General features: G+C 44.1%; 1 protein-coding gene across 6 annotated transcripts; it reads left to right on the top strand.

Annotated features, from left to right (window-relative positions):
* The first annotated feature begins 1,417 nt into the window (after positions 1-1,417).
* LOC128934155 (gap junction beta-6 protein) lies at positions 1,418-12,817 on the top strand. 6 transcript variants are annotated; one of them, XM_054271567.1, is made up of 3 exons: positions 1,418-1,439; positions 1,954-2,030; positions 11,001-12,817. In XM_054271567.1, exon 3 carries the CDS (start codon positions 11,023-11,025, stop codon positions 11,812-11,814), a length of 792 nt encoding a protein of 263 aa, XP_054127542.1. In that variant the 5' UTR covers positions 1,418-1,439; positions 1,954-2,030; positions 11,001-11,022; the 3' UTR covers positions 11,815-12,817. The 6 variants fall into 6 exon arrangements, with proteins under 6 accessions (XP_054127542.1, XP_054127541.1, XP_054127540.1 ...); XM_054271566.1 differs by having other exon boundaries at positions 1,424-1,439; positions 1,951-2,030; XM_054271565.1 differs by lacking the exon at positions 1,418-1,439 and adding an exon at positions 1,485-1,595.
* Positions 12,818-25,629: the final 12,812 nt, after the last annotated feature.

Below are 25,629 nucleotides of genomic sequence, written 5' to 3'. Positions count from 1 at the left end.
CTTTTGCAAAGTGCAGATGCATGACTGGGCCCAGAGGCACCTCCCTTCCTCACACACGCCACACTCACGGACCTTGAACGTCATCTGAACACACTGAACTCCCACAGAAGTCAGCGAGCACAGGTAAACTCAGCCCTCAGATATTTATTGCATGTCCAGCTCAGCATCACATCATATACCTTGGGACTGGTCCTACAGCTGCTGCAGTGACCCAGTTTCCCTGGGTTCCCCCTGGATAGGGTATAACTAATGAATGGCCCCAGGGCTGATCCAGCTTTGCCCAATAGGTTGGATTACAAGCCTCCTCAGATCTCTTCCAACCCGAATTTTCCTATGGTCCTAATGTACAGGTTCTATGGATCTAACTGCAAGAGTAAGAAAGGGTGGGAGGAAAGATGAGCAGCACAGAGACACAGGGTAATGTTTAAAGCACAGCTGACGACGATTTCTTATCTTTCAAGCATTAGATTGTTTGTGATAGAAATTCCTACCTCTTCTTCCTGAATGTGAAATCAAAATTAAGTAACTGATTTTTGCTAAAGATTTCCCCAGGGATTACTTGTATTCTAGAAGGTGGAAAGACAAGGCAGTAGAACTTTGTTGGAAATAATTTATCATAGGGTCCTTATACTCCAAACACACACAAACACAAGAGTTTTTCACCAAAAGTCTGAGCAAATGTCCTGTTTGTCCAGTTGTGGTGTACATTTTCTTTGCAAATTTAGTTAAGAGGTTTACAAACTATTTACTTAATTTGATGTGCCTGTCTGCAAGACAGGGTACACAGTTTTGGGCAGGGATTTTTGAACCTGAAGTGAATTGTTTCCTCAGCAACTGTATTCCTTGGAAACAGAAAACTCTCCAAAATAGGTCTTTGCACTGGCAAACACGCACATCTCCGTGAAAGCCTGCGAGTCTGCAGGGCACTGCTCTAGCATTTCAATCGCACTTGGAAAACAAACCTCAAAACGCCAGAAACTACTGGCTCTTCCCTCTGTGTTTGGCCAGTAGCTCTTTTAATGATTTCCAGGAGAAAAGACCCGGCTTTTTTCTGTCCCAAGGCCCTTCTGACTACCTGGATTCCTCAAGATGGAAACACGACCCTGTTATCTTAAATACGCGTTTCCCCTGAAAACCCCCCATGCATCTACTGTTACCTCGATCTCCCTTCCCCTCGGGGTCTCCCCCTGCCACCTCAGACCAGCCCTTCCGCGACAGGAAGCGGCCCTGGGGCGGACACAAGCCCTTCCCACCCCTTATTTTGGCTCTTAGCTCCTCACCTTGGAAGCCCCGCTGGGCGCAGCCCCCTCAGCGGGGCAGAGCGGCGGGGATGGGCCCCGGGCCCCGCCCCGGCTTCCCACCGCCGCCTCCGCGGGCGGCCGGCCGGAGGAGCGGGGCGCGGGCGGGGCGGGCGAGGGGCGGGCTAACAGCGGCGGCAGGTGAGCGGGGAGGGACCTTAAAGCTCCGGGGCGGCGGGGCCGGGGCCGCCCGCTCCGCAGCCACCGGCGGAGTCACGTTGATCGGCGCAGCCCGGCCGCGGCGCCGGGAGCTCCCGGCGGGGTGAGCGCCCCTCAGCAGCGGGGCCGCCGAGGCAGGTGAGGGGAAGGACGGAAGGGGCGCGGCGGGGCAGCTCCCAGCGGGCAGCTGAGGCCGCACTTGTTGCGGGGCCGGGGCTGCGGCGGCGCTGCCGGGAGCTCCGGTGGCGCTGCCCGCCGGGGAGGGAGCGGGGCCGGGCGCGGAGCCGCCGTGTGCGCTGCCCACCCTGCCCCGGCAGGATTCACCCTGCCCCGGCAGGATTTCCCCTGCTCGGCACGGGCGCTCTCCGCTTCCCGTCCCCAGCCTGAGCGTGACGGGGAGTGCTCGAAGCCCGCGAGCAGTTTTGGTGGGGCATGCTCCTGTCTCTGATGGTTACGCGTTTAACTTAGGGCGAAATCTTTATTCACCTCCCAGCAGCTCTGTGTGAGCGCGTTATGTGAAGTGCGTCCGACCAGCTGCGACACCAAGCAAAATCAAGGTTCCTGCAATTACAGGTAATTTGCGACACGCCTACAGATGTTAAGAGAGCTGCGGGAAGGTAAACAGCTTGCATCAGTAAAACTGACAGGTCCTGTGAGTGTCTGATCGCACGCTGGAAACATTCCTTAGAATTACAGGGGGAGTAGGAAATGAGGTATGAGTCAGAAATAAATGTATTTCTGAGTATCGGGGCTGGATAAGATCGCACAAAGAATGAGTACTTACAGCTTTAAATAAAACCCGAAGGACGGGCTGGAGTAAGGGCAGGAGTGCTTGCTTAGTGCCTGGCACTAGCTGGGAGCTGGGCATGTTTTGGGCATGACTGGCTTTTCCGTCATCGGACTTTCCTAGATTGGGTGTTACTTTCACAGTCTCTCACGTTGAAGAATCTCTCCCCTGTTCTCAACAGAGGAAATTATTTCCTTGTCTTGTATCCCATTAGTTCTCACCATGTAGCCTGAAAATATTCTTAAGACAACAGACAGAGGGTTGCAGGAAGGAAGTGGCCTTTTGTTTTAAGAATGCTCTTTTAAATCCAGGTTTTATAACTTTCATGATCAATGGCTGCATCCTGTATGAAATACTGAGGGTTTGGGTCCAGATTTGGTTTGGGATCACCACCAGTGTATGTGTGTACACTGAGTCAAAAGCAGAATTAAATATATTTTCATCCTTAATTTTTTTTAAAGGAGTTATGTAATTCTTAACGTTTCTTGGCCTCCACTGCTTAGCCTGGAAACCCTGCTTGCCAGATGCATCCTTTGAGGAGCCCTAGAGAAAAGGCAATAGGCAGGAGGATGTGTGTGTGATTGGGTTTGACCTGCCTTAAAGAGCAAGGCAATGGTGGGACGAGCCTCAGCCTGGAAGAAGGTGGTATCTCCGTGTCATCTAGGCATTGTAATGTAAGTTTCCAGGCAGGCTTTTCAGCTCATTTCCAGAGCTATGAGGTTACATCTGTACTGCATGTGTTGGTGTTTGTAGGAGACTTCAGACAATTCCCAGAACTGTCAGTCTCATAATTGTAGGATAATGTATGTATATGTAGGATTACATATCTCAGAACTTAAAAATGGGACTGTGAAACCCCATGAATTAGCATACTTCTCTGGAGAAATTGATTCTGTCCTGACAGGACCAGTTCTCTCAATGTGCTGAAGCTAGGCCTCTGACAGTGTTGCTGTTTTGCATCTCTTAATGTGCAATCCAGGTAGATTATTTGGGCAGCCTCATTTATTTTGTGCAAAAAAAGTAATTGTACACTGAAAAATGTCTAGCAGGCTATCTTAGTAGCTGGAAAAATAACAGCACTTTGACTTATATGTGCAAGTTTGTCACGATCACTGCATAACCTCCATGGGTACTTGGGAGCAAAGAAGATGCTCTTACAAGTTGATTATTGTGAACACTTCCAGGTAAATCAGTGGTCCCACACACTTTGTGAAATAGGAGCATGGGTTGAAGCTGTTTTTTTCTTTTGATGTTTTCCCTTGTTCTCTTCCTTGCTGATTTTAATTGTCACTTAATGATGACTGATGAAGTATCTGGAAGGAAAACTGTGACTCTTACCTGGCTAAATACCAGTTTGTGTAAGGAAAAGCTCGAAGTGATGATATATGGGGTGAGATAACATGCTGTCAAAACAGCAGGAATGTAGAAAAAGAGAAGCACATCCTCTGTTAGTTGATAAAAGAATGTTGAAACTAATTCTATTCCTTATTGTACACCTGCATTTCTTCCTGTGACAGTGTTTTAAAAAGGAAAGAGTTACTTTGGACTTTACTCTTGATGAATGAAATAACAAAATACATGCTCAAGGAAAGCTACAGTGCACTGTAAAATGTTAGTGTTTATAAGTTTGTGTGTGAAAGAAGACAGAGGCTTGTTAATTTTAGAGTAAAGGAGAGACTTGTAGAGGGAATGTAGACATCTGGCTAGGTGTAGGGGGATGGAAATAGGAATTAGGTAAAACAGGCTGAAAAGAAAAAGTAACATTGAAAAGTTATTTTGATGACCAAAAGTGGGGTGCAGTATCTCTAAAGCTTTCTTTAAGATATATAGGAAATAGGACACTTGTATCAGTGGAGACCTAGTCCTCGGGAATTCAGCTTTCTTCCAAAGTAAGAAGCTTTAAGCACATTTGAAGGAAAGGTTTACAGGGGAAAATGGCTGAGACAGGCTAAACTCCAGTAGGACTTGTGCTGTCTTGTTATGCCTTCAAGTGTGACCTCTGATTTTCTGGTTTGCACGAGTGGAATGAATTTTTTGCAGAGATGTTCTGGAGGATAGCAATCTCCAGTTCCACTTGCAGGCTGGTGAAATAGGTATGAATGTTTCCAAGCATCCTTGAAAAATGACTTAAAACTTATGTGAGGACATGAATGTGGGACAGTCATAAGGGTGTTATTGTGGGCAGAAACTGAACCCTTAAATGCTCTTGATATTTAAGTAGCATAATTTTTTAATAACATTTAACTGCATACAAATTGGGTCCTAATCTGTTGGTTTTCTCTGGATTTCTTGCTGGGTTTAATTAGAGCAAAGAATGCCTCCTGTTTTCCTAAACTTGAGTAGAAGGAAAGGACAATGCTTGCAGTGTTCAGACCTGCAACTGTCAGAGGTTTCCTGTTCCTGATTAGTCTTTGCCTGTTCTTGTGTCAAATCAGATATACTGTAATCCCTCTATTGTGGCTCTTCTCTCCAGTTTCCACTCTGATCTGGAGATAGGTGTTCAGAACAAAGTTTAAGAGCTACTAGAGAGAATTGCACAGGCTTTTGTGATTGTTAGGCTGCTCCTTTGATCCCTTTCAGCTTTTTAGGAAAGAGTTGTTGGTATTCTAGTCTTCCAGCTGCATGCTCCTTGAAGTTTTTAATATACTGCTGTAAAATTAAAATAGATGGAATACTACCTATTAAAGGATTTTAGTTTCCAAGATCTAAATTCAAAGCTGTGTCTTCTTGCATTTTGAACTCTGTATTAAAGCCATAGCAATGTAGGGAGCTCCATTCTTTTTTTAGGTGTCAGAAATATCCTCGATGATTGAATTCAAGCTTGGTGCTTCCAGCTTTGAACAGTTACTTATCTGTCTTGGTCCTTTGAGCCTGTGAAGCTTGTAATTGCAATGGAGCATTTCAGGAGGACAGCCCTGTGAGATGGTGAGATTTTTGTTATCTCTAGTTTAATGTCTGGGAAACTGAGGCGTGGGGCAGACTGAAATTAGGTAGGGAGTCTGAGCAAGTTAGCAAGTGATTGCTGTAGCCTGTGTACCCACCTTTCTTGGTGAAATGAAAGGATGCTGTCTTTTGGAAGATGCTAATCTGTATTTATTAGAAGCTTTCTTGCTTCTGCCTTGACAGTGCTGCTGTTCTTGTAGTACAGCACCAAAACTAGCTCAGCAATAGGAATAACAAAATCTACACACTGGCAATTAAGTGCTTGCTGTAAACTAGATGGCAGGGTGGAGGCATGCTGGTGCAAAACTGCTGAAACTCAGACTAGTGTGTGCCTCAAATCTGAGTAATGGCACAGCATTATGCAGCTCTAGGACACCTTGGTGCTGGTTATCACCTCCCCCTGTGAACCCCTGCTCCAGTGCAGCTGTTGAGATCAGCACCTGAAGGGAAAGTTGTCTCAGCAGCACATTTGAATGCATGTTGGACCTCAACATGCAGCAGTACTTCTTGTGCAAAGTTGGGTCATAAAATAATTTTGGTAATGATTTTACATCTGTTAGTTTAGATGTTCTGACGCTTTTCTGTGGCGACAGTTCTGCATTAAACCGCTTCTCTTGGGAATGTGGGTTGCCTTTGTCCCCAGCTGGGGGGTAAGCAGGGATACTTGAGACCAGTTCTTTTTGGCTTAAAGATTATCTTGGTTAACACATTCCTACCTGGGATAAAGTAACTTTTCTTGGCAGTCTGCTGATCTTTTATCAGTATCTGGAGGCCATGCTGAAAGTGGTGGAAAGTCACCCCAAACTGGTAACTTCTGGTACACTGTACACTAAAATTTTGATGGAAGTGGAGTCATTGTGAATACCATCTAAATTTCTGTGTAATTCCAGTACAGTAAATAAATTGATATCCAAACTGAAGATGAGAAGGGTATAATCATAGTCTGAATTTGTGCATAAATTAGGGGTCTGTGGACCTCTTCTTGAATAGGACTCCTAGAAGTTCCTGTAGCATAAGCAGATACTGTAATAATTGCTTGTGACTACTTTTTTTTCTTGCTCGATAATATTCTATAGCACAAGCACCATATATGCATGTGATAGAGAAACATCCTCTGTTGCTTTTACACCTTCACTGTAGTCCAGCTGTGGATTTAGCCACTGAGTAATGAATTTCCAGTATAGCAGTCTTCAACACAGGAAAATGGTGTCTGTTAACAAGCCAGCTGTACTCGTAAACAGGGGAGCTCGGTGATGATTGTCCTCGGTGTTGTGAATTGCAGGGATTTTCACTGGGTGTGTGCACCGTGCTGTGATTGCAGTTTAATGGAGGCTTACAGGAGCTGGCTTTAAAGTAGAAGGCAGTATAGCCATGGCAGCACAGAGCTCAAAATACTGCCCATGAGCTGTAGAGCTACAGAAGGCATTAAGCTGTAGTTCTTCTCTTGCTGCTGTTTAGCTTTCTGGGGGTGGGGGGAAAAAAACCCACAAATCAACAACAAAAAAACCAAGCCCCAAATGAAGCACCTGCTTATGTGTCTATGTTGTGTGATCATACAGAACTGGTTCCTTTGTAACTTAACTTTTCAGTCAAGCATGGTGATCTTTTATGATTGTTTTTAACTGTTAACTGTAACAACCGTATCCCACTGTGGTCCTCTAATTGTTGAATGAAACAGAAGGTGCTGCTGGTGGTAGAACAGATATCTATGTGGAGACTTGGAGAAGCTTATTTTCATGCCCAGTTGCAATTTTTGTGAAGGAGAATTTAACATTTAATGCACTCCCCTGTTAGAAATTATTCTTAATGCTTCGTTACTCAACCTTGCTAATTTCAGCTGTCTTCTGTTCTTCCCAGTTTCTTCCTTTATAACCAATCCCTATCCTCATTCCTACTTTATATTTTTTCCCCAAAGTTCACCTAAGCTTTCTTGTCTTTAATGTACCAGCAAACTAGGTAAGTCCTTGGCTGTCTACATACTATTATTTCTCTAAATATTTGGCAAGATTTGCTCACATAGAAATAGTATCTGGACTGCCCCTATTAAAATAGGACTTACCAACCCATTAAAGGGATGTCATTTTCCTGTTTTCTTCTCTTTTGGTCTGCAAGACAGTTAATATTTTACTTGCTAGTGAAAAAGAAAGCAAGTATTTGAAAGAAAGATAATCAAACCTATGATCAAGGTTCTAGCTTTTGAGTGAGTAAAGAGTAAATGAGCCATCACATCAGTACAGGTAGCCCTGATGAGGTGTTTAGCTGGCATGATCTGCACTAGTGGCTTTAGTAGTGTGAAGGGCCATACTTGGCTAACTTAAATTCTGCTTGGATCACTGTGTCTGTTTGTTGGAGAGGGGAGGACACTTTGGCAGCGTCTGAATTGCCTTTACTGGATCCTCTTAAGTTGCATTGAGGAGAACTGTTTAAAGCCAGCTAGCAGGAAACACTGTGGCCAAAGTATTTGGATGGCATTCAGGCTGCCTGGATATGGCACTACAATCTTTCAGGGAGAAGATAGTGAGACTTCACTGGTGTCTGATCAGTGCCTGTAGCACTCTGGAGTAGTCCACAAGTCATATGACTCTCCACCAATGTCAAAACAAGCCTGAGAGGCTGTGAGCAAGAAGGGGCAAAGGTTGGTCACTTGCTCAGCAAGCAGTGGGAAGAACCAGTGGATGGTGGCAGGAGGAGCTGAAGAGACAGCTGGAAGATTTGGTAAGGTGTGTGGGAAGGGTGAAGGGAGGAGTGTTTGGGCAGATAGGAAAGACAGAGGCTTTTTTGGAAAGGAGAGGAGATGTAACCAGGAGACTCTGGACAAAAGACTGCCTCTTCAAAGTGTGGTGGCTCTTTTTCTTCTTTCTTGATCCAGATACAGACATGTATTTGCTAGAATTGAAGCACAGATTTTTGGCTTAACAAGCACAATATACTCTCAGACAATATGGAGCAAGTCAGATGAAGAGGAGTGCTGCCAATGCCTCTTTCCCACTAACTGCTCATTCTTACCCATGCTTTGCAATTTGCAGCCTGGGGTTTTTGTTGTTGTTGGTTTTTGGGGGGTTTTTTGGTTTTGGGGTTTTTTTTGTTTGTTTCGGTTGGGTGTTTTTTTTAATGTAGCTGTCGTTTTCAGATGATCTGTAGGTATGTACTGTTAAGCAGATTGATGAAATGGATTAGGTTTAAAAAAAACAAACCAACCAAAACATACGAGTCCTGGGAAGAACTTATGGACAAGTTGCCTGCTTTATAATGCATCTCCACAAAGTCACAGGAGATGAGCTGTAGTGTGACCTTAGCAGAAAACAGAACTAGGGGAGTTTCTTGAGCTAACTACACACTGGGGAACTTGTACTTTGAATCTCCTTCTGCACAGGAGGAGGAAACAAATCCCTGTTAAGTTATAACAAAATAGCAGCACTGCTGGTGTGCAGTGAGATGTGAAGCTAAGAAACAGGGCTTATGAGGAGCAGATACAGAGGTTTCACTTCACAGCCTTTTCACTCTAAAGATGGTTGACAGGCAAGGAGAAGAAGATGGAATGACTGAGAAGAAAGTAAGGACTGTGATGGCGTTACAGGATAGGTGAATAATGTGTGTAATAACTGTTTGCCTGGTGCCAGTCTTCTACAGGATTTATTTTCAAATGTTCATAAGTATTTCTAATCACAGTACTTAGTTGTGGTGTCATTTTATAAGTACTGTAATTGCCATATGTGTGTAATAGTAGCGGAGAACACTATAAAGTTGTAACTGTCCCTCTGTTTAACAATGCATTAATTGCAAAGGAAAATTCTGAAAGAATTTTCATCAATCAGATGACAGAAAAGGAGTGGAAGCAGTTAAAAATCCAGCTGATATGTTTAGTAAGGATCTCTAGTATTAAGGGTCTTTCCTGTGTCCTCATAGGGTTGTTAACCCTAGAGACTCTCTGTAACTGTATGCTAATGGAAAAAGAATCTTTCTTCTTAGAAAAAATAATCTAGTAGGATAGCAAGGTAAATCTGTTTCTATGTAGTTTCAGTCACATAAAGAGGAAATAGCCCATATAGATTGTGCATCCTGAAGGAGGCTCAGGAAAAGTTCTCTCCAATCTGGAGATCTTGGATCTCCCCCTTGGTTTTCACCTCCTGGAGTATAGCCCCACACAGTCAACCAGCAGGATCTGGTTTATGGAACTAGTGAAGGGAGATTACATTTAAATCCCAGTAACTCAAGGAAAAGATACCATTGTGTTGCGTAACAATTAAGTGTCCTCATTTTCTCTGAGCTGTTGTGTACTTTGATTGATACTCAGTCAATGCATGTGGCCTACTGATTATATGTATCTCACTGTAAACCAGGAAGGTTTTTGACATTACTCAGAATGGGAGTGTGACGTGGAAGACAGCTACAAAACAGTGTCATCATTTTCTTCCTCATGTGGTGTGATCCAGCTCAGAGTCAGGAAAATCTTATGATTGATATGATGACCTTTTTACCAGTAGCTGCTCTTTAAAGCAACTTTAAAAAGATGATTTTGTTTATTGGTGCCTTGTGCTGTAAATGCCAAGGAAATATGTGCTCTGAGATAGAAACAAATTAACGAAGTTGTGAAACAAAAACCTTCATGAGCAATTTCGGAATCGAGAGATCTGTAAGCACCCTTACAGGGTGATAGACAAAAGAAGTGCCAGTTTCTTGAATATACAGTAGTTTGCAACCTAATTTTCTGTAAATCCATCTGAAGTGGAGGAGTGTGGGAAGATGGGCTGGAATGCCTCTGAATGCTCTCTGTGAAAAGCTGTTTGTGGAAGCTGCAAAAACTCAGATAATTGTGGTGTTCCTGAGGAGACCAAAAGGTGAAATCCTTAATTCATTACAGTCATAGTACTTTGAAACTCACCTGCTGGAAACTATTGAAAAAGTTGAAAAAGTCTCTGATCTACTGCTGGCCTGTCAGAACTCCTCAAATGTTGACTATAGCACACTCCCAGCCTCTGAAATATCTCCCCTAATCTAGGACTAATCAAGTCTGTGTTATGAGAGGAAGAAAACTCCAACCTGACATGCATTCACAAGGGAGGAGTCCTTATCCACTTACCCTAGGCCCTTTTTGTAGTTAGTGCAAAGAAAAGCGATTTTGGTATGAATCTTAAGCGTTGATTTTTAAATGTCCAGCTCGAGATGGGTAATGACCAGGATTTTACCTTCATTGCTTCAAGCTGGTGTGGGGTTTGCTTTGACTAAGAATGCTGTCACACTCTTTAAACTGGTGAATGCAGGTTATCTAGACCTTCTCATGGAAGGTGCAGAGCATCCGCAGTAGTTGCTCAAGGCCTGTCTTTATTGCGGACATGTACTTAAATCATTATTTACACTCTAAAGATAAGGATAAACTAATTGGCTTTGATTTGTATAGGAATTCTGTCTGTCTAACGTGTTACTTTTTTTAACATAACATCTACCTTACTTTTGGCTGATATCTTCTATCATTTTGTTACTGTTTTCAAGCTACTAGAAGTTGTATCTTTTCATTTAAGGCTGTGTTCATCATTTTCCCATCTGTCTTTCTTACTTAATGTGGCATTGGCAAATACATCTAGGAGTCGAATGTGGTGCCATGTGTGTAATCCAGTGTGAAATACTACCTGCTGATATGTGATTAGGTTATCATGTATGACTAGTTGTAGGTAAGCCCACTGCGTCAACAAAGTGTTACTACAGCCGGTGAATGTGCTGCAATTATGATATTGCCTTTGTTTTAAACCACATGCTTGCTGGTATTTGTTTCCTGTCTTGATTAATCTTAGTTTTATTTATTTGTCTTGTCTTAGGTCAGAGGATTGAAACAAGACAATGGATTGGGGAGCTCTGCATACCATTTTGGGAGGTGTAAATAAGCACTCCACCAGTATCGGGAAGATATGGCTCACAGTCCTCTTCATCTTCCGTATCATGATCCTGGTTGTGGCTGCAGAGAGAGTCTGGGGAGATGAGCAAGATGACTTTGTCTGCAACACGCTTCAGCCTGGCTGCAGAAATGTTTGCTATGATCACTTTTTTCCCATCTCTCACATCAGACTCTGGGCCCTGCAGCTGATCTTTGTCTCCACACCTGCGCTGCTGGTGGCCATGCATGTGGCTTACAGGAGGCATGAGAAGAAAAGGCAGTTCAGAAAAGGAGACCAGAAATGTGAATTCAAGGACATTGAAGAAATTAGGAAACAGAGGTTTCGTATTGAGGGCTCCTTGTGGTGGACGTACACCGGCAGCATCTTTTTCAGACTGGTCTTTGAAGCCGTCTTCATGTACGCGTTTTATTTCATGTACGATGGGTTCCGAATGCCTCGCTTAATGAAGTGTAATGCCTGGCCCTGCCCCAACACTGTAGACTGCTTTGTTTCCCGACCTACTGAAAAGACCGTGTTCACTATTTTCATGATTGCTGTGTCCAGCATTTGCATTCTTTTAAATGTGGCTGAATTATGTTACTTACTGGCGAAGTTTTTCCTCAGAAGGTCTAAAAACGGTGGAAATTCAAAACAGCAGCCCAACAATGAGAATAAGGAAGAAACCAAACAAAATGAAATGAACGAGTTAATATCTGATAGCTGCCAGAACACAGTTATAGGGTTTACAAGTAGCTAAGGTGGTGCCAGTGCTGATGTTCACTCTTTTTGGAGTGAATGTTTTATTTAAAGGCTGCAAATGAAATTTGTCGTATGAAACAAGGTTGGTTGAGGTTTTGATGCATAGTGTCAGATGTCGAGTAGGTACACGTCTGGGAAAAGTCAGGGCAGCCTAAACATGTGAAAATTGTGTGAGGGTTAAATAGGAAGATACACTTTCCTGTGAGTGCCCTTACAAGCTGACTATGACAAGTGGGAAGCCCACTGCTACCTTCATGCAGACACATCTCCTGAAAACTAAATGCAACAGCAATAAGAACAAAACTCTTTCCAAGCTAGGTATTCTAGTATTACAAGATGTTTTGTAATAGTGGTAGTTTTTACTTGTGAACTGATGATTAAAATATTTTTCTAAAATCTAATATTCCATGTTACTTAAGGTGTTATAGTACACAACTGACTGTGTTTTATTTCTTAACCAGGCATATGCAGATGAACCCTGTAATACCATATTCATAGGGAGGAGACAGCAATAGGCTACATGCACTTTCACAGCTTTGCAAGTGCTGCTTGAGTCTGGGCAGGTAGCTTGAGATGCTTGCATACACACTGCTGGCTGTAGGGGAATTGTATGAAAGCCCACCAGTGTGTACAATTGAGGTACCTAGATTCTCAGTGCAAACTCCTGCCTGAAAACAGCACAAGAATATAGTTACAGCCTATGTAGACTTGTTTAAACAGCTAGCAGACCTGGTAATTGTACCAATCTCTTAATTGCATACTGTCAGTTTTATAGCAACTTACTTAAGTTTATGTAGATGTTTTTTTTCTCTAATGTATTAGCTGTTTCTTTATACTGTATTACATCATGGAACTTTTTTTTGGTTTTGATTTGTTTGCTTTTTTGTAGTAGACTGATGGTGCTGTTATGAGACTAGAGTCTGTCTGGTTTCAAGGACATGGAAAAGTATTCCTGGAAATGAAGCGAGTCTTCTGAATAAAAGGCAAACACTTTAACCTTTCTTAGTGAAGTGAGAGTCTATATGTGAATGCTAGGCAATATTTTAAGTAGGAACTTAAAAAAAACTTTTTCAAGTAGAGACTCTACATCCAAAGTGCACATAACCCTCTCATTCCCATCCAGGGCACTGATGCCCTAAGTCTGTTGTCCATACTCTAATGGAGATACACAGGAAACTCTGAGTGCATGGCAGTATGTGGCTGTGGGAGAGGTGAGCTTGTGAAAGCAAGGTAACCTGAAAGTCAGAGGTGGGTGCAATGCAAAATAGCTGTATTGTCTTGTGTGCTTCCTGTTTTGGGCCACTTCTCACCACCATGGATACACTGACCTTGGTAGAACTAAGTTTTGGGGTTGGTATGTTTGTTGTCATTTTACAAATGGATTGGCCTCACTATTTTACTATAATGGAACTACTCTTCCAAGGTGGAGAACAAAGAGCAGGTGTTCTTAGGAGCAGATATTGCAGAGTCCCCTTTTCCTCATGCTATTGTATCTCACTTCTTACAGTGCTAGCACAGCTCTGTGTGCATCCTGAAGGAGGGCCAGGTATCCATGCTGTAAGAGGGCTTCAGTGGGTTGGTTGTTTTATTTATGACTAATAAAACCCTAACAGGGAGCAGGCACAAGCAACAGGTGAGAGAAAATACCTAGAGTCAGCTCTATCCCTGCATGAGGGCCTGAGCTGAGCCCTGCCATTTATCTGTTCTCTTCCACTGGCAAACTCCTGATCTTTCCTGCTTTCACAGCACATTTTCTTTTTTAATCACTGTTGTGAAAAGAAATTGCTGCTAGTCTTCTGAATGTATCTACCAGCAAGCTTGAGGAAAAGGTATACACAACTATAGTATACTAGTGTATATTATTCTCTCTGCAGATTTAAGGAAGCTGATCCCTTAGGGTCAGGAAGGTGGGTGCTCGGGCTGTACCTTGCTGGAGCACTTCTCAGGCTGCCCAGGTGCCCAAGCAGAGTGGTGGTTCCAGGGTGTGAAGATACAGCTACTTCTCTTCCAGGACTGTGTTTCATGGAATAACTTGAGACTTGACTGACATCTGTGGATCACATACCATATTGTCAATATGAATGGAGATCAGTTAATAATTGTGCTTGACTGTGTCTTACCTGTGTCTTATTTGAAATAGCCCTATGCTGCATGCCAATAAACCTGTGAAGCACCTTGAGGTAGATATGTTTTCCTCAAATGGTGGAGGGGTAGTTTTTCTTGATCTGTGATAAAATGCAGGCCTACAAAACCCCAAATGGGGATATGATGATAGCTCTCTCTGTGGTTTTTCTTTTCCTGCTCACAAGTTTTCAAACAGTGAGTTCTATTCCAGCAGTTAGTTTTTTCTAGAACGTCAGTTCCATTCCTGTTCATTCTTTTCATCCTGGGTAAGTGGGCAAAGTTTCAATGAAGAAATTGGTTGTCTGCAGTCCTTTGTAGGCCAGCACAAGTCTGTGTGTGGCCATGCTGTAAATGAATTTGTGTTGGCTGGACATTTCCTGCGTGGTAGCAGGACTTCATAAGGTGCAGTCTGGCAACACTGCCCTGTTGCTGTGGTGTCCTGGCAGCCAGATGGGTTGGGAACAAATGTCGTGGCCCCTGTCAAATCTGCACCAAGGGCAGCTGTAAATCAAAGAGCGAGAGCTGATCCAAGGCTTCACTAGCACTAAAGCTATTGATCATCTCAGCAGTCAAGACCAGTTGTGACTGATGTGTTTGGCTGAAATATTTCTTCTCATTCTATGTACAGTCCACATTATGAACACTCTCCTTTGAAATATCCCTAATTTCTGTTACTGCCAAGGTAAAGTCCCTGACAGTTTCAGTGCTCTCTTTAAATTATTCCTAGTAGATGGCACCATGATGAAATGACAGCTTTAATGACTTGTTTCTGCAAGTCACCTTCCCCCTGCCTGCTGTATTTTGTGGCCTCAGTAGAGGAGGCAGCTGTGTTTGGTAGGGTCACAGTTAACCCTGTCTGCAGGGAAAAGCTTAGGTGCTTTTCTTGGTTTCCACTTCCTGTGCCTTTCCCTACAGGATTCCTACTGCCTGAGGCTGGCTGGGGCTGCTCTGAACTGCAAAGCACACCTGCCCCTAGACATTCTCTGTGCTTGCCCTTGCTCCTGCCCTGCAGCCATCCCTCTGGGAAAGGGGTCTCCCCAGCCCTCTGGGTTATACTCTATGGGCACCACCATCCTCCCATGGTAGTTCAGCCAGTTTTCTCTGATGGCAGCTGGCTCAACTGTCTCTGCCCATCCCTGCTGCTGTTCCCCACCCAGTGATTTCTCCTTTGTTATGCCTGGGGCAGAGATTGCTTAAATTGGTTTTGATGCCAAACAATTAATCAGAGCCTCTGGAAAAGCTCTCTTGCAAATTCCCTGCATCCCCTCCCACCTTCTTGTCTTGCTGTCCTTCCAATAGGCAGGAGCTCTGACTGCCTACAAGTGCAGCAGCACTGGCAGCTGGACTCTATTCCTGTTGTGCACCATGGCCCTTGACTCCAGCACCCTGCTCCATCCTTCCTTCTCAGCCCAGCTCCATTACAACTTTGACTCTGTTTTCCATTGACCTAGGCCCATCCCAGCAACCCTGCATGCCAAAGATCTAAAAGCAAATGAGACCAGCTGTGGGATGGTCTGAACTCACTCTCCTCCTTTTGCACACTCAGGCTGCCTCCCCGATGCCAGGTGCTGCAGCCATGAGCTCTTTGCTGCCAGGTTAGAGTCACTTTGGCTCCCCAGGCCTTTTTGTGGTGTGTGTTGTGGCAGCCCAGTGCCTCAGCCGCCCTTGCCCTGCAAGGACATGCTGGGAAGCACTGCCACAGCCAACATGAGGCAGAACCCTGTTCCTAACTGCCTGCTGTGTTTTTCTATTGCCACTGTTATCTGTATTCCCCTTACCAAGCCAAAGCTGTATGACAATCCTGCTGAAATAAATCTTTCATAGAATTATAGAATAGTTTGGGTTGCAAGAAACCTTGAGAAGTGATGACTTCTAGATGTAGTACAATGCCACTGCAATGAGCTGGGATCTACATCTAGATCAGGTTGCTCAGAGTCCCATCCAACATGACCCTGAATCTTTCTAGTGATGGGGCATCTACCATCTCTCTGAGCAACCTGTTTCAGTGTTTCACCACCTTCATTGTGAAAAAAAGTCATCCTTATATCTATCTGGTCTGAATCTGCCCTCCTTTAGTTTAAAACCATTACTCTTGTCCTATTGTAACAGGCCCTGCTAAAAAGTTCATCACCATCTTTCTTATAAGCCCCTTTTAAGTACTAAAAGGCTGCAAAAAGGTCACCTTGGAGCCTTCCTTCTCCAGGCTGAACAACTTAATTGTCTCAGCCTGTTTTCACAGGAAAGACCTTCCATTCCTCTGATCATTTTTGTGGCCCTCTCCTAGACCCATTCCAACAGGTCCACACCTTTGCTGTTCCCAAGACTTCAGAGCTGATGCAGCCCTGCAGGTGGGCTCTGAGCAGAGCAGAGGGGCAGAATCCCCTCCCTGGCCCGGCTGCCCACTCTGCTTTGGATGCGGCCCAGGACACGTTTGGCTCTCTGGGCTGTGAGAGCACACTGAGAGCTTGTGTCCAGTCTCTCACCCAGCAGCACCACCAAGTTCTCTGCAAGGCTGCTCTCAATCCCTTCATCCTATGGATACTTAGGGTTGTCCTTACCCATGTTGGCTTTGTTGAACATTGTGAGGTTCCCACGGGCCACCTCTTGAACATGTCCAGGTGTGTCATTTGAAAACTTGAAGGTGCACTTCATCCCACTGTGTATTTCTGATATCACTGATAGAGATATTACAGAATATTCTGAGTTGGAAGAGACCTACAAGGACCATGAAGTTCAACTCTTAAGTGAATGGCCCATATTCAAACAGACTACCTTGGTGTTATTAGCACTATGCGCTAACCAACTGAGATAATCTCAGTGCCTCAAATTAAAGGTCATATGGTTTCAAACCACCTGCCATGGCAGAGGAAAGGGGATATTAAACAGTCTGGTCCTAATATGGAGGTGGTCCCTGAGGGACACCACTTTTTACCAATCTCAATTGGGACATTCAACCATTGACCACTCCTTTTTGGATATGACCATCCCAACCTATTCCTCATCTACTGAACAGCATACCCATTAAATCCACCTCTCCATTTCAGAGAGAAGAATGTTGTGAGTGGACTGTGTCAAAGGCCCTACAGAAATGCAGGCAAATGACACCTGTAGCCCTTCTGTAGTCACCCCATCACAGAAGGCCTCTGGGTCTGTCATGCAGGACTTGCCCTTGGTGAAGCTGTGCTGGCTGTTTCAAATCACCTCCCTGTCCTCCATGTGCCTTAGCACAGCTGTGCTCTCAGACAGCACGGCCTCTGAAGCCAGAGGGACTGTCAGGATGAGATCCTACCCCACACTGGCCACTGCTGTGCCCTCAGGTGGGCCCATAGGCAGAGACATCTCCACCACAGCAAACTTCTTTGTAGGGACATTGCATGGGCTGCAGACTGAGAGCGTGACTGGTGTGGCAACCTTTCCCCTGCCAGAGGCAGTGTCTACGCCCCTTTCCCTGAAGAGCCCTGCATTGTCAGGCTTGTACTTCTCAGCTTTGGCACGTAAAGGTGAATGGCCTCTCTTCAACTTCCACAGAAGCTGAAAATCAGCTTCACAAAAAAAGATGGGGGTGGGGTGCAAACAAAATTTCTGCAGGTTCCCACCTGCTCATTCCTGCACCCCTGACACTGTTCTAGAATACAACAGCTTCTCCAGCACGCACACAGAGCCAGGTGGCTTGGGTGCACTTCTCCAGAAAGCAGCACCCAACCCTGCGATTGACACACAAAGCAATGGACAGGTGGGACCGTGGGTGGAAAAGGCAGGGAGAGGTTCTTGCAGAGCCCTGACTCAGCCATCAAGTCCCAGCAAGGGCCCCAGTCGGCACCCTGTCTCATCCCTGGCAAGAGGCATATGGACAGGAGTGCCACTCCCTGCACCTTGTCACCATGGCCACCTCCTGCCTGAGCTGCTAGGACACCCATCAATGCTAGAATTTGCACTTCAGCCTCCCCACCCCGCCAATGCTCTGAACATCAGGTTGGCCCTTTCTGCAAGCTTGCAGATATTTCAGATCCAAAGCTCCTCACTGTCACTCAGCAAATCCCTGTTGATTCCAAGCAGGCTTGGGCCGGGCCCTTAGGAAGGGCGTACCTCCTTTTAAAACACTGCAATACCACCCAGATGCTTTCTGCACTCCCCTTTTGCAACACCAGTCCCATTTCACGCAGCAGCTATTACCTGCTGGCAGCAGATCTCCACGTTGGATTTGTAATTCCTGCCGGCCGTGATGGTGCCCCGGTGCTGGGCCGGCTGCAGAGCCTACACTGCTGTGTGGTCATGCTCCCACAGCCACTTCAGCCACTTCCAGTTTCTGCTGGTGGCTGCAGAAAGGACTTCATTACTTAGAGTCGGAGGGGGAGAGCTCCCTAGAATGTTCTGGCTTAACAAATCCAAGAGCCTTTTTTTCTCCTGCTGTGTTGGATGTTGGCTAGCCATTTATTTGTGTACGAGCCCATGAATCAGAGAAGTTTGGGACAGCAAGATCAGTAAAGCAGGAAGGTTTTACACCCTGCTGGCTCCCAACCCAACAGAACTCTTAGTCCATGGCACTCAGGCTATTTGACTTCCTTCAGACCCAGAGGCAGAGCTGGTTCTGCTCCTAACAATCCAGAGCAGCATGCTGCAGCCTTTCTGTATTAGCAAAACCACAGTGCAGTCCTGGCTAATCTAACTTCTCCCAATATTTTACACCACCATCTCCTTGTTATAATTTACATGATGTACCTCTCAGGCCAGTGACCCATCTCAGTGATGCCTTTGGGACATCTGGGAAATTCATTAAACAACATCTGGCAGATATTAAATGATGACACGATACATAGCATGACAATGCACTTGAGAAAGAGTCCTTTGATGCCACCTAAGAGATGTGAAAAGCCTGGAAAGAAAAGCAACTGGTGAACCCTGTGGCCCAGGTAAAATTCCCAGTATGTCCCTGGGGCTAAAGTTCACAACAGTGAACCTGGAATGGCTCTTGCAGCTTTTAGCCAGGTGTGGGTGACACAGGAGGGAGAATTTAATCCTGTTACTAGGAATGATGGCTTGGCTTCAATTAAAATTTTGCCCAGGTAGGCACAGAGTGTGTGTTCAATTGAGGGTCATAAAAAAAGTTTGAAAGCACCCAATAGAAGCTGTCAGAAAAATAATGCCACACTCAGCTATTTATTCAGTTTTTGGTTTCTTATCTGGTAAAAATTTAACTAGTTCACCAGTCCCTGCAAAGTTTCCCAGAGCAGATAAGGCTTGTGCAGAGAGCAAGAACACTCGTGTCTCTCACACCACAGCTGTCCAAATGGGGCTGAACCCAGCTCTGATCCCACAGTTCCAAAGGGAGGAATAATGAAAATAATAGTTTGTATTGACACAGAATAAGTATAGCAAAAAGTAAGATTCCCAGCAAATGTTTCAAAACCTCGGTTAAGGACTCAAGTTTTGTTTTGGGATCTCTTATAATTATTTATGTTTAAAGGGATATTTTCAGCAGAAGAGTATGATAGAAGAGAAAATAATCAGATGATGAAAGAGAATTTTGGATCAGAAAATAACTAAGGCACATGGAGGAAAGATCTTTTTACCAGTATGACAGGTGAAAAATAAAATTAATTTCAAGGAAAGATTTTAACTCCTCATCCAAGTCCCTGGTTTCCAGTGGCTTGAACACCATCAGGAACAAGAACTGTCTAGGCAGGCACTTCAGTCTGCTCTGCTCCGTGCCCTGATATGAAAGAGAGAAAAAACAAAACAAAACAAACAACAAGCAAAATATTTCCATGTGTAAAGAAAAAAATTGCTAATGAAATAGATAATTATATCAACCAGTTGTGCTGGTGGGTGGGAGGCAAGTTCAGCTGTCCTTGGGGAGTCAGAGACCCAAAGGGGGCTCTCAAAGACACACGTGATTTCTGGCACAGAGCTGGAAAGTGCATCCACACCCAGCAGAGGTGAGAAGTGATGACCAGAAACACCTTCTGTTTTCTTGGTCACTGTAAGGAAAAAGAGCAGCAGCAATGAAGTAACTTCTTCACTTGTTCACAGACACATGAAACTGATAACCTGAACTGCATTTTCTGTGCATTATTTCACAGGAATTAGAGCTGAAAGGGGAATGCTGCATAACTCAGTTTTACTTCCTCACAGCCAAGAAGGATAACCTTGATTCCAAGCTTATTTTTGTGTTTATCCACTGCTTATTGTAAAGATTAAAGTCGTGCTGGAGCTTCCTCTGCAGGGAGAGCCTGACTTGCCAAACTGCCACCCACGCTTTGTCCCTCTGGCATTTATCCTGTTCTTCCCAGCACCAAGGTGGGGTTAATATGGAAGTTATATGGGGTTACATGGAGAAACCCCTTGTCCATCCCTCTGGTCCCTCAAACGACAGCAGAGAGAGGAGATGTGGATGAACAACGTCCACAGGGGATAGTGGAAGCCATCCAGTGAATTCAAGTGCCTGGAGGGCTGGGTGGCAGCTGGATGGGGGTTTCCTTTATTACAGCTCTGAACTGAGTAGGTGTCTGACATCTGTTTAAATCCTATAAGTACCTACTAAATAGTCTCTTGGATCTCATCCCAAAACCTATCTAACCCCTTCATCACTGTGTAGGAAACCCTGATTAGCAGTCAAAGGTTTTGGCAGTCAAAGACATCCTACCAGCTAATCACCAACCAAAGGGAACACTTCACAGCCTCTGGAGGACCAACCTGTGCGGCTGTACATCCTCGACCCGAATGGTCTTGTGACATCACCTGGTTCGCACACAATTCATCAGCTTAATTTACTCCTCAGCAAGCTAACTCTCACTTTTTTCCTTCTTCTTCTTCATTTTTCTTTTTTTTCTTTTTAAACAGTTCTAGTATTTTGCAGTGTCATTCACCAAAGAGCTGGGAAGTATTATCGAATCGACCACTGAAGAATAGCCAGCTATTAAACATGATTAAAAGCCAGCAGAAAAGGCATTGTTTCTTGATGGATTTGTTAGAAAGATAGGAAGAAATGTTACTTTCTTGCATACTTACTAACCAATGAAAAAAAGTGACTATTAGAAATAAGATGTCACAATCTGCAAATCTGAAGTAGCATCAAATTCACCTGGATCATACTTCAGCTGTATTTGACTTGAAGAATGCTTGAAGAATAAGGGCTACCTGATCTTGCTTGAGCACTTCCTGTATCAGAAAGGCTGCTTTGATTAACTAAATTAATTTTATATTTATCTTGATAAAATCCTGTAAAATTCCTGTGGTAGATATATTTCAATTAACCTTGGGTACATAATTTTAGCTTAGTTTGGTAAGCTGTCAGTGCTGCGAAACCAATTGGAATGTTGGGCAAATTCTCAGCACTACCAAGCCCAGCAATACTGACAGCAAAAGCCCAAATATTTGTTATTTTGGGCTATAATTTAACTATCATTTTCAGAGGGTGGAAGAGACCACTGAGGACTGAAAGATGTAGCTGAAGTGATTCCTTTAGACTGCAAGGTTCAAACCCACAAGTCCATCTAACCTCAGGAGAAAGAGGTGACAGTATCTCCCCTACTGGCACAGCTCACAAGCTCTCCTGGGCTGTGGTATAGAAATGTAAGCCTTTCCAGAATGTGGTGGATTTCAGAAATCTGGCCAGTAACTTCTGGGCCTAATTGGAGAGTATTTAGACAACTTTCCCCATCTCTTCCTTTGCTCTCTGGAATTTCAAAGGGAGCACAACCTTTTATTCCTGGAGCTGGACTGTGGCCACAACTCTGTCATAGCACATGCCAAATAAGCAAAACCAGAAATAATAATTAATTTAGCTATTTTTAGAGATCATGCTGTGATTTTCACACCAGCAGGCAGTGCTATTACATTACTGGGTAGTGCTGAAAATGTACTGAGTACCACAGAAAAGGAAAAAGAGATGCAAATACAATTAACCAGGCCAGCTGGAGCTATGTGTAGCTAAAAGGGCATGAACAATCTTGTTTTTTATGCCCTTATGTTTTTTATTTCATGTCTCTCAAGTTATAGACATGCATGGAATTTTGCTGACTTACAGGCAAAATACCTGTTCTGGGACATACAATGGGCTGTACAACAATGCAACATGTCTTGACACAGGGAAGAATGACCTCACCTGGGGCTGTGGGCTGCAGTTTGGAAATAAAGTGTTTCAACAGCAGTTGCAATCCCTGGCAGGAACTGAAAACTCTGCATGTTCTGATCTTGAATGGAATTTCCTTGTGGCTTCACATAAATGCTGTCAATCCAAATAAATTCCAGTAGATTCCATCTATTTTGAAATAATAGAAATTACTGCAAGTGATTTATGAGCACCCTTGCCTGATGCTCTACCCATAATGATAAAGTATCTAGCAGTAAAACACCTGGTGTGGTTTAGACCTTATTTATTTTACACTTTTTGCACAAACTAGACATGTACAGAGTTGCTATAAGATTGTTTTAATTCTATTTTTCTGGTGTCCAGACAACATCCCCTGCATAACTCAGGACAGCAGCCAGCCCATACCAGGCAAATGCCAGCAGGAAGACCATGTTTCTTCCCCACCACTGGCCCCACTGTGAATGCCTCCTGGTCTCATTTTGGTTTGGAACCTCACAGCCTGTGGGTCAGCAAGACCTGAAATTTGCCTCTCTTCCCATCTTCTCCATTTTCTCTGAAACCCCAACATATTTGGGGAGCAATTTTTTCCTGCTATTTTTGCAATTGTACTCGTGGCTATGTGCCAAGTCAGCCCAACACCCAATTCCTCTGCGCTGCCTTGACCAGGAAAGACATCCCAGCCCTTCTTCACTGGCCAGACTGAGAGGGGACTGCACACACAGGTTGGACAGAAGAGAGTTATAACTGGGGGTCTCCTGGAGGGCTATCCTGGCACAGATAAGGGGCTCTGGTAAGGTGTGGGAACCCAGGAAATTGCTCTGGCTGCCCTGGAGGATTCGAGCCCCGGCCCAGGGGGCTCAGAGACCTTGGCACAGAGCCCAAGACCGCTGTGCCTTTGATCTTGATCCATGGAAAAAATTACCAACCTTTATATGAGGAATTATAAGTCAAGAGAATTTAAGTAGAATGATAATTAATTTATCACAGGGTGAAAAATAGATTTTTGGGGTTTTTAGAATGGGGGTTCAGGGGGCAAGATGGAGGAATCTAGGCATGTCCAGCCTTTCTTCTTCTTCTTCTTGGCCTCCATGTTCTGGGTGATGTTGGCGCTTTTAGATTGGTCTAGAGTAGAAGCTCACTGTCTAACATAGGTGATAGGTATTGGGAAGTTATGGTAAATAATGTATATGTAGTTTTTAGTATAAAAAGATAACACTGCCCTGGGGGCGGTCAGTGTGCCTCTGTCTGACCTGCTGAGCGGTCCTCAGCAGGACAGGGGAAAGAATTTTATAGATAAGAAACAATAAACAACCTTGAGATCGAGAAATTAAGAGCTCTGAGTCCTTCTTTGACCACCGGACTGGGAAAAGAGACTTTCTGACATATCTTGGGGTCACTCTGAGCAGCTAAAGCCCCAAGAGCAAGGAATCCCCAGCTAACACAACTCAGCATGCCCTTCATGTGTTGGGTTTGGGCACTTGCCCTTGAGCACACCTCAAACAATTCCAACCTCTTTTGCAAAATGCTATCCTTTCATGTATTCAAATAACAAAGGAACAGATTTTTTTCCTCCCGTGGTCAGTTTATTCTGCCACCCACCATTTACTCATAAAAATGTCAGCTCAAACAGGAACCACCCAGCAGCAGGCATGTGATGGTGCTGAGAAAGAATCTCAAATAAGGAGCAGCAACCTGGAAAAAATTATTTATTAGCAAAAGAAATTATCTACTGACCCATTAAATTATGCCAGCCAGTCACCAAGCACCTGTTCAGCTGGAGCCCCTGACTTTGTGCCAGATTTTAAGTACTGAGAGTATCTGGATATTAAAAGCATTACAAAAGACAGTGGTTTTATTGGACGTCCACCTTTCCCTGCCTGAAGCAAATCCCTTTATGGTATACTTGAATAAAATGAAGAGCAGAGGTAGAAACATTCCTGACCCAAAGGGATTTGATTTTCCTTCTTTTAGGGTACTGGTTGAAAGGGATATTTCATGTATTTATTTGGAGTTTTTGTGGTCCTGAATGTCTACATTTCTTAGGAATAAGCTCAGTGGCCTTTCTGAGGAGATGCTGTGTGGCTCTTTGCAATTTCTTGGCATAATATCTCTGTTTCTTCCATGTCTACAAGATCCCTTCCCACAAACCCCTTCAGTGGGCTCTGTTGGGAATCCTGTGGTAAGCAGCATGATGACAAGCAAGGAGAAGACACACTGGTACCTGGAACATTATCTTCCCTGAGGCTCCACCACCCTTTGGAGACAGAAATCAAGGACTCCTTCCTCATATTCATTTAGCAATAATTGCTGATCCAGTCCTAAATGATCTGGTCCTTTTTGTTTGTTCCAAGTCCAGCTGATTCAGTCTATGTGTAGACTTAATGACCACCTGAGCTCCTTTCCCTGGTTCTGTGTAGTTAAAATGTAGCTGCAGAGAAGTCCTTGAGATATTTCAGGGAACATCCTGGCACTTTGCAGCTTACATTCTTTTCAGATCCGCCAGTACAAGTCTCCTCAAAGAGCTTGAAAGCCACCTTCCACCACCTAGTCAGACCCAGGGAAAAGCCTTTCTTCTCTCTGGGACCATTCTGCACACCAGAGATTTCTTGGTACCAGACAAAAACACAGAAGTGAGACAAGTTCTCAGTTTTTTCCAGCCTGTGGCAGCTGCTGGCAAAAAGACTAGGGAGAGTCACAGGACTGAAAAGGGCAACAAAAAGGGATATTAGAAAAGTCAGAACTGGGAAGAACTCACGTAAAGTTTGGAAGGATGTCTGGGAGAGCCTAAAATAGCAGACAGATTATTCAGGCTACTGGGCCAAGGGTTCCAGGGATTTCTTCATCAGCAGCCTTTGTACCCCAAGGATACTGCCTTGTTCAAAGTGTTCTCCACCTCTTATTGAACAAAGCAGGAGAAGAGCCAACATCCTTACTCCTTTCCAACCTGTTACAGACAAGAGTTATTAAATGGATGAATACAAAACCATCACTTCACCCTTCTCATAACTATTCATAATAATTAATGTTGTCATCAATTATTGACTCATTTAATGAAATACTGGTTCAGTCCCTAGTTGTTGTCTTCAACTGTCATCCCAATTTATCAGTAAGGGTCCTAAATTACAAGCATTGACCATTATTAAGCCCTTAAAAATCAAAAGTTCTTCTATTTATACCTAACATTTGTTTATCACTGCTAGAAAATGCAGGAAACGAACATAGCAAACCAGAAACACTTGGGCAAGAAAAGGGTCACACTGGCCCATGAACATTTTATTCAGCTGCAGAATAATTATTTTAGTAAAAATGTTGTTGGGATTTTTTTTGTGGTTGTTTGTTTGTTTTTTAATGTTAGCAAGGTATCTAACATTTTCCCTGGCTTAACTCATGCGTTTATTTTTGAGGTTTTACATACCACATACAGTATCTGAGACTTGTGGAGCTAGTCTGGAGTTTGTCTAGAAGAGTCCTTCTAAGCATCAGTGCTATGCTGTACTCCAGCCCCACATCCCCCAAACCCCAGAGAAGCATGTTCTGCCTTCCTCTGACAAAGGGAACTGCCCTCAGCTCAACAGCATTTCTGTGTACTTTGCTCTT

Source organism: Melozone crissalis, unplaced genomic scaffold (assembly GCF_028551555.1).
Source record: "Melozone crissalis strain CALT ecotype California unplaced genomic scaffold, PUWL_Pcris_2 ptg000013l_1, whole genome shotgun sequence".
Taxonomy (NCBI): domain Eukaryota; kingdom Metazoa; phylum Chordata; class Aves; order Passeriformes; family Passerellidae; genus Melozone; species Melozone crissalis.
Note: the sequence above shows the minus strand (reverse complement) of the source record. Positions and strands in the feature narration are given on the sequence as shown.

Coding starts and splice junctions, on each gene's coding strand:
- LOC128934155 (XM_054271567.1), top strand. CDS start 11,023: ATGGATTGGGGAGCTCTGCATACCATTTTGGGAGGTGTAAATAAGCAC.